The 12,286-nt window shown below is 35.9% G+C and overlaps 1 protein-coding gene across 1 annotated transcript in view; it reads left to right on the top strand.

Moving 5' to 3' along the window:
• Positions 1-12,286, top strand: part of ZFPM2 (zinc finger protein, FOG family member 2) — a 478,247-nt gene that overhangs the window by 233,007 nt on the left and 232,954 nt on the right. The window contains exon 4 of the mRNA XM_028500479.2: positions 11,626-11,744. Coding sequence (XP_028356280.1) covers positions 11,626-11,744 — 119 coding nt within the window. The remainder of the gene's footprint in view (positions 1-11,625; positions 11,745-12,286) is intronic.

Here is a 12,286-nt window from a genome sequence, read left to right as displayed (position 1 = left end):
TTGTTGTAAAGGAGAAACTAACACACTATTGTAAAACAGTTATACTCATAAAGATGTTAAAAAAAAAAAGAAATGTAAAAGTTTATTGTGAACTCTGATAATCAAACAATAATTTTGCCACTCTTCCTCCTGTAACACTTTCCCATTGTCTTGTTTGTTTAATCTTTTCTACCACCTAGCCTCTTTCGAAACTCGCCCTGTGGCCCCATCCTTCAGGCACTCACATTCTGCTTTCCAAATTGACTGGCAGCTAATCTTACAAATGAATCCACTCTAATGGCTGCTGATATGATACTGGGGCTTGAGGTCAATCCTTCCACATAGTTAAGTTGTTAAAATTTTTTTAAAGGGGCAGTCTGATAAAGTGAAATGAACACGAGAGGGTCAGAAAACTGGGTTTGGAGTCCTAGTCTCACTACTAATTTTGTAACTTAAATAGTTATTGATACTTTAGCTTTTAGTTCCAGCCCAATGAATAGGATGATAAATGGTAAAATAATAATAATAATGCCTACACTCTCTGAGAACTTCTTATTAAAGTGTGTGTTATAAAGTGAAAAAGTATTATGAATATACAAAAGTGATCGTTTATTTGAAACAATAGTTTAACCCAAAACAGTGAACACACACACACACACATTTATATTTTCTGCAACACTACCAGGTGAAAGCATTGTGGAGTAATCTAGAAAGTTCCATGTCCAGAGATAATAAATACATACAAATCACTATTATAGGGCTTCCCTGGTGGCGCAGTGGTTGAGAATCTGCCTGCTAATGCAGGGGACACGGGTTCGAGCCCTGGTCTGGGAAGATCCCACATGCCGCAGAGCAACTGGGCCCATGAGCCACAACTACTGAGCCTGCACGTCTGGGTCCTGTGCTCCACAACAAGAGAGGCCGCGACAGTGAGAGGCCCGTGCACCGCGATGAAGAGTGGCCCCCGCTTGCCACAACTAGAGAAAGCCCTTGCACAGAAACGAAGACCCAACACAGCCAAAAGTAAATAAATAAATTTTTAAAAAATCACTATTATAAGGAAGAAAATGGTAAAATATATATATATATATATATATATATATATATTAGTGCTAAAATCAAATACTCTAGGAGTTCAAAGGGAGAGATCACCTCTGAATTTCTGGCAAGGAGAGGCTACATGAATCAGGGAAATGTTCCTCAGGAGATGACAGACAGACTTCAAAAGATGGTAGGGTTTAAACATAACACAAATGATGGGTATTTCAAGTAATATACCAGAGAGGTAAGGCCTTCACAACACAGAAAGATCAACTATATACAGCTCCCCAAAAGCCAGAGTGTCAAGGAGGCTGCTTTTGGCAAGATTACTCTGGTCAGTTATGTGTAACTTAAGAATATATACAACTGTGAAGATATACAAGCATTAATAAAAGACTCCAGAATTACAAATAAATGACTGCAGCTTGCTTGATCTTTAGGGATTACATTTTTGGAAGTATTTTCTGAAACTAAAAATATCTTCAGCAATGAGTTCAAACTTTAGAAATAAAAACTTTGTGCCAGTATTATAGCCTACATATTAAATCTTTCTGTAGACTAAAGACATTTTCAAAAGAGATAAATATATACATATATTGTATTTATTGAAGAATCCATACAATTAGAGAATTAAGTGGCTGGTATAGTTGATGCTTTAATGTTTACTGTGCAGGACTTATTCTCGCCAATTTGGGGACCCATGTCAAGGTTTCATAAAACACTTCAATATTATATGTGATGCACTGACAATAGTGTTAAGTGTGAACTCAAGTATCCTAGGATCGATATTCATTGGTAACGTATTAAATTTTTCGTCTCTTTATCGTTTTGTTTTCCACTTATTTTTTAAAACTCTTTTAAAAAATGATACTTGTTTTTGGATAAAATTTTTAAAATCTATAATGGAATATCACTTTTAGACCAGTCTTCTGCAGTCTTCTTCTGTCTTTGACTGAGAGTACTCTACAGTGCACTGTTACCTCCCTGGATTAGATTAAAGGATTTCAAAGTAATGCTGTAGTTGTCCCCATGTTATTTGTCAAGTCATTCTGCCATCCTTTGGTTCTCTGATATCATGACCTAAAAAGTGAACTCCCCACTCCCACGTGGAGCTTCACATAGGTCTTCCTTCCAGGCAAAACTCATTCTAATCACAACTGATGCTTAAGAATGTTTACCTGTTAAAGCTTGTCAGTACATTTTCTTTCATCTCCATCTATACCATCTCACGATGTTAAAAGCATGACTATATCTGGGTTAATAGGAGTCAAGCTGAAAAAATACCTCATAAGGCAGTGGTCTTTAAATATCAGCAGTGGCTTGTGAAAAGTTCCATTGTGTGCCAAATATAATATCTTCTTCTAAATTAATAAATGTGGACTTCCCTTGTGGCACAGTGGTTAAGAATCTGCCTGCCAGTGCAGGGGACACGGGTTCAATCCCTGAGCCAGGGAGATCCCACATGTTGCGGAGCAGCTAAGCCCACGAGCCACAACTACTGAGCCCGCACGCCTAGAGCCCATGCTCTGCAACAAGAGAAGCCACCGCAATGAGAAGCCCACGCACCACAATGAAGAGTAGCCCCCGCCCACCGCAACTAGAGAAAGCCCATGCGCAACAACGAAGACCCAACATAGCCAATAAATAAATAAATAAATAAATAAATAAATAAATAAATGTAACTATGAGAAAGCATGCAATTTTAACAGACAAAAGTAAATGTTGCCTAAAATCTAGAACCTTAAATATCGATGAGGTCTTTTGATGTTCTGTATTAAATGTTCTCTAAAAGCCATTCCTTGCTTCTTTTTCATCGAACAGGAACTTATGATTGATTTTTACCCAAAGTTTCTCCTTTAGAGTTTGTCCTCCTGGAGAAAACGAGCCTTCTCTGACCAGGGCTCTGCAGGCCCTGACCCTTCGATGGACCCTCTTGCCGACAGAGACTTTTGGCTGTTGCTCCCCCGCTGCTGTTTCCTGTGTCTGCTTACCCAGACCTCTTACATCCATGGTATTCCTCCCTACCTGTACCTCCCAAAGCATATCCTCCCTCCATGTCTCAAGATTTGAATCAGGAAGTGCTGTTGGGTCAGCCTGTGACAAGGAGTGGTGTCTGGAAAGTCAGGGAGGGTTTCTGGCAGCAAAGAAGTATACTGTCCAAGTTTCTTGAGCAAAAGAGTGCTGGCTCCCCTCCTCCTTCCAGCAGCTGAAAAGTGTCCAGAAACTACAGCTCCTCCTTCCAGCGACTTTTCCAAACATTTGCAAGAGCTAGTCACACTCCAGGTGAATAGTTTCCGACACCTGGGTTGAGCTGAGTTTTTGTTCATATAAATAGACATAGAACAAAGGGCAAAATATGGCAGTTTCTTTCTCCCAATCTTGAACATGGTCTCTGTATGTAAAACTTATTTTGTATGTGAATATGCAGGTGGAGGTGTTTTATTTATTTCAGGTCATAGTTTTGTTTTTAAAAGCATCTTGAATTTTCTACTTATTACCAATAATATTACTACCTAAAACAACATTTTATCTCTCTATTTAAAGATGATAATTTGTAGGTTTCAATGGGTCTTAGGATAGAAAGAATATTTAGACATATAATAGCCTCAGAATTAATCCTTAAGGTCAGCCAGAATAATAAAAGTTTCCTGAGTTTGTAATACATGCCAATATTTGGTAGCGTATGCATGTCAATTTGCTTCTTAATGCTGTACACATTGATTTCTATGACTTTTTAGAAACTATAGCCGAAGGGTATGTTTTGTATTCTTAAGAAATGCAGTGAATTAACTTTGCTAGGTTTTAGACCATTCCAGTGTCTTGTTTTAGTTTTTAGGTACTGAATGCATTGCATGAAAAGGGAATGTTTCTATTTTGCCACCACCATTATGTTATCTTTTCCAGTGCAATTACAAGCTAATTCAGGGCGCTTTGTGTTACACTAATAGCTTCTGATTCGCTGCTGTTACCCAGTACCTCTTCATGCACTTTTAATACCATCTGCAGTGCCCCCAGCACTTACCTTAGGTGAGCATTTTTCTCTAAGTAGAGACTCATCTTTGGCAAATCATTAATGGAACATCAAAAAGATCCCATCTGTTAGAGTTACGTATGGCTAAGATCAGAATTATCAAATATCTCATTTTTTTCTTTACTCTTTTTTTTTTTCTTTTTTTCCTTTCTTATCCACACAATAAATGTAGTTGTCAGCAGGATAAGTTCATGCGCCGGATAAGGTCACAATTTCATTTAGTGACAACTTCCAACAGTAAGAACTTACAAGGTTCGATTTATTAAAGAGTCAGAAGGGATAAGATCACTGCATGGCCAGCCTGATTTATCAGGGTTTGACTGGAGTACTTGAATAGGGAATGTCGTATTTCAAGTTTATGTTCAAAACTGTAGTTTAGTGTGTGTGATGACTGTATGACTCAAAAATTGAGAAGGAAAATTAGAAAAGGTATCCCTATAAGGCGATTTGTAGCTACTAACCAAGAACTATCATTTCCTGTGCCAAACCATGCTTCGAGATGGGTCAACAGAGTGTAATATAAATGGCACTATTTGTCTTAGAACGCAGATGAAACATGCTGTTATTAATGCCTGAGGAAACACACATAGTGGCAAGACTGCAGTTTGGCTGTAAAGATAATCAGCAGTAAAATGATCATCTAACCCTCTTATGTATCTGGCAGGCAGCTGTCAAATGGTTAAACCACAAAATAGCAAGAGCTCTGCCATACTTCAGCCACCTTGGCTGACTTTGAAAATGTTTTGAGATTTTTAGAATCTTTGAGTGCTTTTTGAACTCAGCATGACTTCGGAGCTGTCCATGTTTGATACCATGATGTATAATGTTTTCCAACCATGAAGAAAATATAAATATGCGTTCTGACGCTATAGCCTTCTGCTGTAGTAAGACCTGATAAACATTATGAGCTAATTCATGTGGTCTGCTTTAAAATTTGGTTATGTATTTAAAACCATGTTCAAACCAATCCGAAGTTTATTTTCAGCAAATGAAATAGGATCTTCTGTCATCTCATTTACTTGCAACCATGTCCTTCTATGAAATCTGAGCCTGGAGTTAAGGGATGTTCTGTAAGTACCATATACATTTATGCCATCAACTTAATGCTGAATTCAGTTGAAGCATGATTGCTGATAATTATGCGAAAAGGCCCACATCTTGTCTGTTCCCCTTTGGTATGCTACAGTTTTCATGTACTTTGCTCTCTGATGAGGCATCAGAAGGACTCTATTAAAAAGAAACAAAACAGTGAATTGACAGCACCTTCAATAAAAAAAGATTTGAGGGTATCTCCCTTGATTTTAAGTATTTGTTTCCACCAGTAAATTTCTTTTATTTGGACAAAAAAAGTGGGTTGATATCTTAAAAGCTGCAGTGTGTTTGGTAGTGGTTTCTTACTCAGGGCTTTTTTTTTAAGTGAAGCTATCATAAGTCTTTGAGTAATCACAGACTTTTAAAAGTATACATTATCAAGAAGATAAGAGAAACAGCCCTCAGCACTAACAATATTATCTTTTACCAAAATTGATTAGTCCATCCAGTGTGTCTCAAATATTTTGTGTGAACTTACCCAGCATGTTAAAAATATGAATTGGGCAGAAAAGAAAAATTTTTCATCCTGCTCCATGTTTCACAGATGAGGTAATGTAGTTAATGCAATAAAAGGTTGAACAAATGAAATGTATGATTGTTGTAATACAAAGAGAAGACACGTATTAAGACAACTTTTTTTTTGTCTTTAAAATCAGCTTTAACTGTACTACAGTTAAGTCTGTGAACTTAGGAAAATCGTTATCCAATCAACGATGTTCAATTTGTATTTTGCACTTACCACATGTCACAAACCATATTAATTACCATAGAATAAACAGAAATAAAAAATGCACCTATAGTTCGAGATGTTGAGGTGGAAGAAGTTATCAAGGAGAAACCACTAGGGAATAATTAAATGCAAAACTGCATGGACTATAAATGTTATGGGAGAATTAGGGAAGGAGAACTCAGTTTGTTCTGGAGTTCAGAGTTGTTTGGTGAAAGAGAATACCTTTGAGTTTGATCTTGCAACATTAATAGGGTTTATCAGGGCAGCCAGGAGGATGGTGTGTCTGCCAGGTAGCAGCAACAATTCTCAGAAAGGTGTGGGAGTTAAACTGGAGATGAGGAGGAAGGTGCCATAAGGAAGAGTTTCTTGACTGGAAAGAAGAAGAAACAATTCTGGAGAGCAGAACGGGAAGTCCAGTACATGCTGTGGAGCAACTCTGCGGTGGTATCAGGATTCAGGCATAGATGTTCAATTTGGGATGGTCAAAAGGAAGCTAGTGAAGGGACTTGCACAAATGAATGGCAAGATGAAAGTGGAGTTTTAATACGTTTACCCTGGCAGGAATTTGGAGCCCAAATCAGATATGTAGAGTGAGTTGAGGCTCATTGGTCCTCTACATCTGAGTTGGTAAAAACTGGGAAATGCTGGTAAGAAAGGTAAATCCAGGAGATATTTAAAAGGACGTTAAAAGTCAAGGTATGGAGAGAATTTTGGATAGAGGTGTTAAAGAAGGAGTGTGACCACAGACACTGAATAGTTAGATGTGATGATGGAAGTATGTGGACATGCTCTTAGAATGCTTCAGTTTCTTTGTGGTGAAATAGTAAATGTTTATTAGGTACTTTGCTTATGTTTTCTGAGTGAGTCCTCACAGCAGCCATATGAGGAAGATATTGTAATTCCTATTTGGTTTGAAGAAGCTGAAATTGAGAGGGTTAAGGGACTTGCTCAGGATCACGTGACTTGTTCCACTTATTTTTCTCCAATTCGATTTTGAATCTGTGTGCTGGCCTCCCATTCTAAAACATTCCATTCACTCCAGACACCCATGGTCTCCATCTCATCAAAAGGAATTTTCCCAGTCCTTTTCTTACTTTTGTAAATGTTCAGGTTACTTAATTGATCCCTCCTCTTTTAAATTCCTGATCAATCCATCGGATGCTATGGTACCATGTCCAGTTTATTCTCTATTTTCTATTTTCTCACACTTCTCTTAAATATTCTGTGCCTGCTCCTCCATCCCTCTGCTTTTTGAAAGTCCTTGGAACTCTATCCTAGATCTTTTTATTTTATCATGTTATACTCTCTCCTAGATCAAAAATTCTATGACTTTTACCATATACAAGCTGGTTTTAATTAATAAATGCCAACATTTATCACTCTAGCTAAGACCTTGCTTCTGAGCCACAGGCTTTTACCTCTCCACCCCAAATCACCTCCTGCCTTGCTTACAAAGCCACTTTGACCTCAATATTTCCAAGCTATAACTCCTTATCCTTAAATCTTCTTTATTCTGTGTACCCTATCTCAATAGGTACATGACCATTGGCCCATTTGCCCAAGCCAGATATGAGAAGATCATTGCTGGATTTTTCCTTCCCTAATACCTAAAATCTAAATAATCACTAAGTTCTATGACTTCTACTTACCAAGCCTTATGGATTACATTTCCTCAGATTTATCCAGAACCCAAGCTTGTTTTGTTGGTTGCTTTATGCCTGGGTGTAACCCACTATCTGGTATTTAGTAGTTACCCAGTAGATATTAGTAGAATAAATGAATGAATAAACTAATGAATGGATTCAGAAAAGAATGAGTAAACAAATCAAATGAGAATGGAACTTTGCTTTCTGATTTTGAAATCTCTGATCTTTTCCAGTCAAACATTCTTTTTATGATAAGCTAGTTCTAGGACCTGGGTCTTTGATCGAGCATCTCAGTGTTCTTTCTACCTCTCCTAATATATCATATCTGGGGAAAGAAAATCATGGTGTCACGGACACCTTATCAAGTAGCAAGAGAGTGCAAACCCCTCTTTAACAATGACAAAACAAAGACTTAGAAAAGACATAACCTACTCATGGCCTTTCAGCTGGCTATTTGATAGAGGGACTAAAAGTTAATCTTAATTTAGTGCAATAATGTTTCCTCTATTTCATGACACTTATTAATCTTTGAAAAAATTAAAAAAAATTATACTCAAGCAACATGTATGTTAAATGAAATATAATTTCTGTTTATACAATATCTTATTTCTCTTGCTATCAGTAAACTGTGTAGTCTTGGTAGTGTGTAAATGCTATCTGCAATGTGCTTATAGTTTTCTATAAAGCTTCTCTGAATAAATAAATATTTTAATTTAATTGTTGCAGCAACAGAAAGGGTTTCCCCAAACCTCAGAATAACATCTGACATCTTGATAAGCAAAAAGGAGACTGAAATTTGCCTGTTTGTATAATAAAGTTGAAAAGATTGACTTGAGAGCTTGAACAGTTACTGGACTTTCTGTTATGGCCATCTTTAAGAGCTCATAAAACTATTTTTGGCCTGCTTAAAATTTTAATGCATAGTCAAAGACACCTCAAAAACTTTGGAGATATTTGGGTATCACTGCGTGATCTGCCCTAAGTTTGTAGTTCTTAATCCATTAAAAGACAGACCTGCTTGTAAATCCACAGGTATAGATAAGAAGTCACTGTTTGACTGAGTCTGAACCCTTTTCAAATGAAAAATGTCAGTGGCAGAAAGAGAGGATTAATTACATTTTTAAAGGGTTTTCAAAGATTTTCATGATTCCTCTGGTATCTCTTGAAATGTGACATGACTAGGTTCTTTTTTTTTCTTTTTTCTTTTCTTTTTTTTTTTTTTTTTTTTAGTGTGTAAAAACAAGCAAATTATTTGGGCATCATTTTTATGTAGAAAAGAGCATTTTAAACTAGTGTTTAGCTGAAGGATTGAAATGTATTTTATCTTTAGAGGGTAAATTGTAAAGAAATTGTTTAAAATGTAAGCATGAAGGAAAAATAAGAACTATCAGATAGAAATTAAACAGTTTCTTTTCAAATAGAAAAATTATCCCACATTTTTAAATAACTGCATTATCAATATGAAAATGCATACATACGTTAAGGGATATTTCCCACTGAGCCCTCTTTGACGTCATAACAGGTTGTTGGCTATGCTCTGTCTTTGAGGATTTTCTATACAAGTCTCTGATTCTAATGCATTAATCAAAAAGATTGTATGAGGATGAAAAACGTTTTCAAGGGAAAATCTCAGAAATGGGTTTGTTATTCTGCATGCAGAAAACAAATTATTGTTGTTCCATATTCCCTGGATTCTGGGTAAGCTTCGGGGTTTGATACTTAAGCATTAATATGTTATTTAAAATGTTTTTTACTTATAAACCTATGTTTCAGAAACTCAGACTTATTGAATCTTTTTGGGTCCATTTGCCTCATTACTGATCATCTTTAGCTACTGACACATAAGGACGAAAAAAAAAGTGAGAAGTGTGTGTCTGTCTTTAATAAGACACAAGAGGGAAGAGATATGGGAACATATGTATATGTATAACTGATTCACTTTGTTGTAAAGCAGAAACTAACACACCATTGTAAAGCAATTATACTCCAATAAAGATGTTGAAAAATTTATTGAAATATAGTTGATTTACAATGTTTTCTCAGTGTCAGGTGTACAGCAAAGTGATTGTTTTATATATATATATATATATATATATATATATATATATATATATTCTTTTTTAGATTCTTTTCCATTATAGGTTACTACAAGATATTGAGTATAGTTCCCTGTATTATACAGTAGATCCTTGTTGGTAATCTGTTTTATATACAGTAGTATGTATATTTTAATCCCAAACTCCCCCTCCTTTCCCCTTTGGTAACCATAAGTTTGTTTTCTGTATGTCTGTAAATTTTTTTCTGTTTTGTAAATAAGTTCATTTGTATCATTTTTTTTAGATTCCACATATAAGCAATATCATATGATATTTGTCTTTTTCTGTCTGACTTACTTCACTTACTGTGATAATCTCTAGGTCCATCCATGTTGCTGCAAATGGCATTATTTCATTCTTTTTTATGGCCGAGTAATATTCCATTCTGTATACATACCACAGCGTCTTTATCCATTCATCTGTCGATGGACACTTAGGTTGTTTCCATGTCTTGGCTGTTGTAAACAGTGCTGCTATAAACATTGAGGTACATGTATCTTTTTGTATTACAGTCTGTGGGAAAAAAATAAGAACCCTCCTATACTGCAGATGGGAATGTAAATTGGTACAGCCACTATGGAGAACTGTAGTCCCTTAACAAACTAAAAATAGAGTTACCATATGATCTAGTGATTCCACTCCTGGGCATGTATCTGGAAAAACTATAATTTGAAAACTATAATTCGATGGTGTTCCTTTTAAAAGCCTCAAGATTAAATCTATATATTTAAATTTAGTTATTGACTTGAAAAGAAACTAAGGCCATATGAAGGCAAATATTTCATAATATATTACCTACCATGATTTATATATCATTTGCAAAGTGTAATTACTGAACACATTTTGTTTTATTTAGAACTTTCCTCAGCTGTCTATTCTATATTGGTTTCCATTCATACTTCTTCCTATTCCATTCCTTCCATTTTCATGTCTGCTCTTGAGCAGACTGAGAGGAAATTCCATTTAAAAGAAACAATAAATTATATTATTAAGATTAATATTTTGAAATATAAAAAAATAGTGTGATAATATAGTATGGTAATACTCTCAGGACATAAATATCATAGATTTAATTACTTAAGAGAAGGTCTCCAATTCCTGATCGAGATTTTTTTCTATTTATTCCAAACAATGTTTAGGCTTAATGACCAATTTTTAAATTTTTGAAGGCTTCATTTATTTCTTTTTTTATTCATCTATTCATTTATTTCTTGAGTGAGGATTTGATGAATTCCTACTTTATGCAAGTGTGTATACTGTCTTTACTTCCTGTTTCTCTTTAATGATCCCAAAGTAATAATTAGGAGGAAATAAAAGGAAGAAGACCATCCTAAACTGTCTGTTTCTTAAGGGTTTTTGTCCAAACGCTTTTGGTAACATAGAATCTTACCTAAAGTACCAAATATAAAAAAGTAATGACTTTGATTAAACATTTTTTTAATTTGCAAAAACATACATGTCCATTTTTTGCACATGTAGTTGTTCTATCCACTGAAACTAGTAGTAAATTCAGGAAATTGCCAAGTACTTTCAAAAACTCTCCATGTTGTTCACCAAGACTCTTGAATCATTGTAATACAGTTATTGCCTAAGGTATATATCTTTAATTGTAATTTTTTAGTTACTTTGGCCATCAAATGTAGGAATTTTAGCTCTGTCATTGTCCTAACACTTCTTGTCTATCTGTTTTGGCATTGGATCAATGCTTTCTGAGGACGTGTTATCATTTCTGCTTCTTAAGGATTTACTAAATAGAATGGACTTCAGTAGGTGATAAGTGTGCAAAGGCTCAAGAAAGAAATTGGACTGAATGTGAATATAATTATAAGGACAAGTTTTATTCTCCTCTCAGGATACCAAGATCAGTTGTTCTTCAGATGAACATAATTAATTCTCTTTATATGAATCCTGAGAATATTGTTCGTGTAAAGCAAGCACACAGAAAGAGACGGCTGTTGGTAAAGCACAAGTGAAAGTACTTTAAACGCCTCTTGTCTTCATTGTCTGCAGGAGAGCTGGAGGTGTTTCAGAAAGATGGAGAACGAAAAATTCAGAGTCGGCAGCAACTTCCAGTGGGAACCACCTGGGGGCCGTTCGCTGGGAAGATGGACCTGAATAATAATTCCTTGGTATGTGGATGTTCTGAGATGGTTGACTCTTAATACTTTGTCATAGCACAGAAATTATCTCTGCTTGCTTCCCAGTGAAATCACTAAAAATAACTGTTTTTTCTTTTTCATCGACCACAAAACTGGGATGTCTTCCAAGTGGTCTGTCTCTGACAGTATTATACATAGAATTTAGAAGGAAACAGGTTAATCATACTAAATGGTTATCTAGTAAGGTAATTTATAAGGTTGTGGCTTTATCTGCTTAGCCAGACTAATATTGTCCATATTTAATAATATATACAGATGCTTTTATTTTTGAGATGACACAAATTCATTGTCATACATTACAAGTTTACATGATGAACAAGGAATAAACAACCTTGATATTGCTTGGTAATACTATTTGTACCTTTAAGAGTGAGAATGGGGGCTTCCCTGGTGGCGCAGTGGTTGCGCGTCCGCCTGCCGATGCAGGGGAACCGGGTTCGCGCCCCGGTCTGGGAGGATCCCACATGCCGCGGAGCGGCTGGGCCCGTGAGCCATGGCCGCTGAGCCTGCGC

Source organism: Physeter macrocephalus, chromosome 15 (genome assembly GCF_002837175.3).
Source record: "Physeter macrocephalus isolate SW-GA chromosome 15, ASM283717v5, whole genome shotgun sequence".
In the NCBI taxonomy this organism is placed as follows: Eukaryota; Metazoa; Chordata; class Mammalia; order Artiodactyla; family Physeteridae; genus Physeter; species Physeter macrocephalus.
Note: the sequence above shows the minus strand (reverse complement) of the source record. Positions and strands in the feature narration are given on the sequence as shown.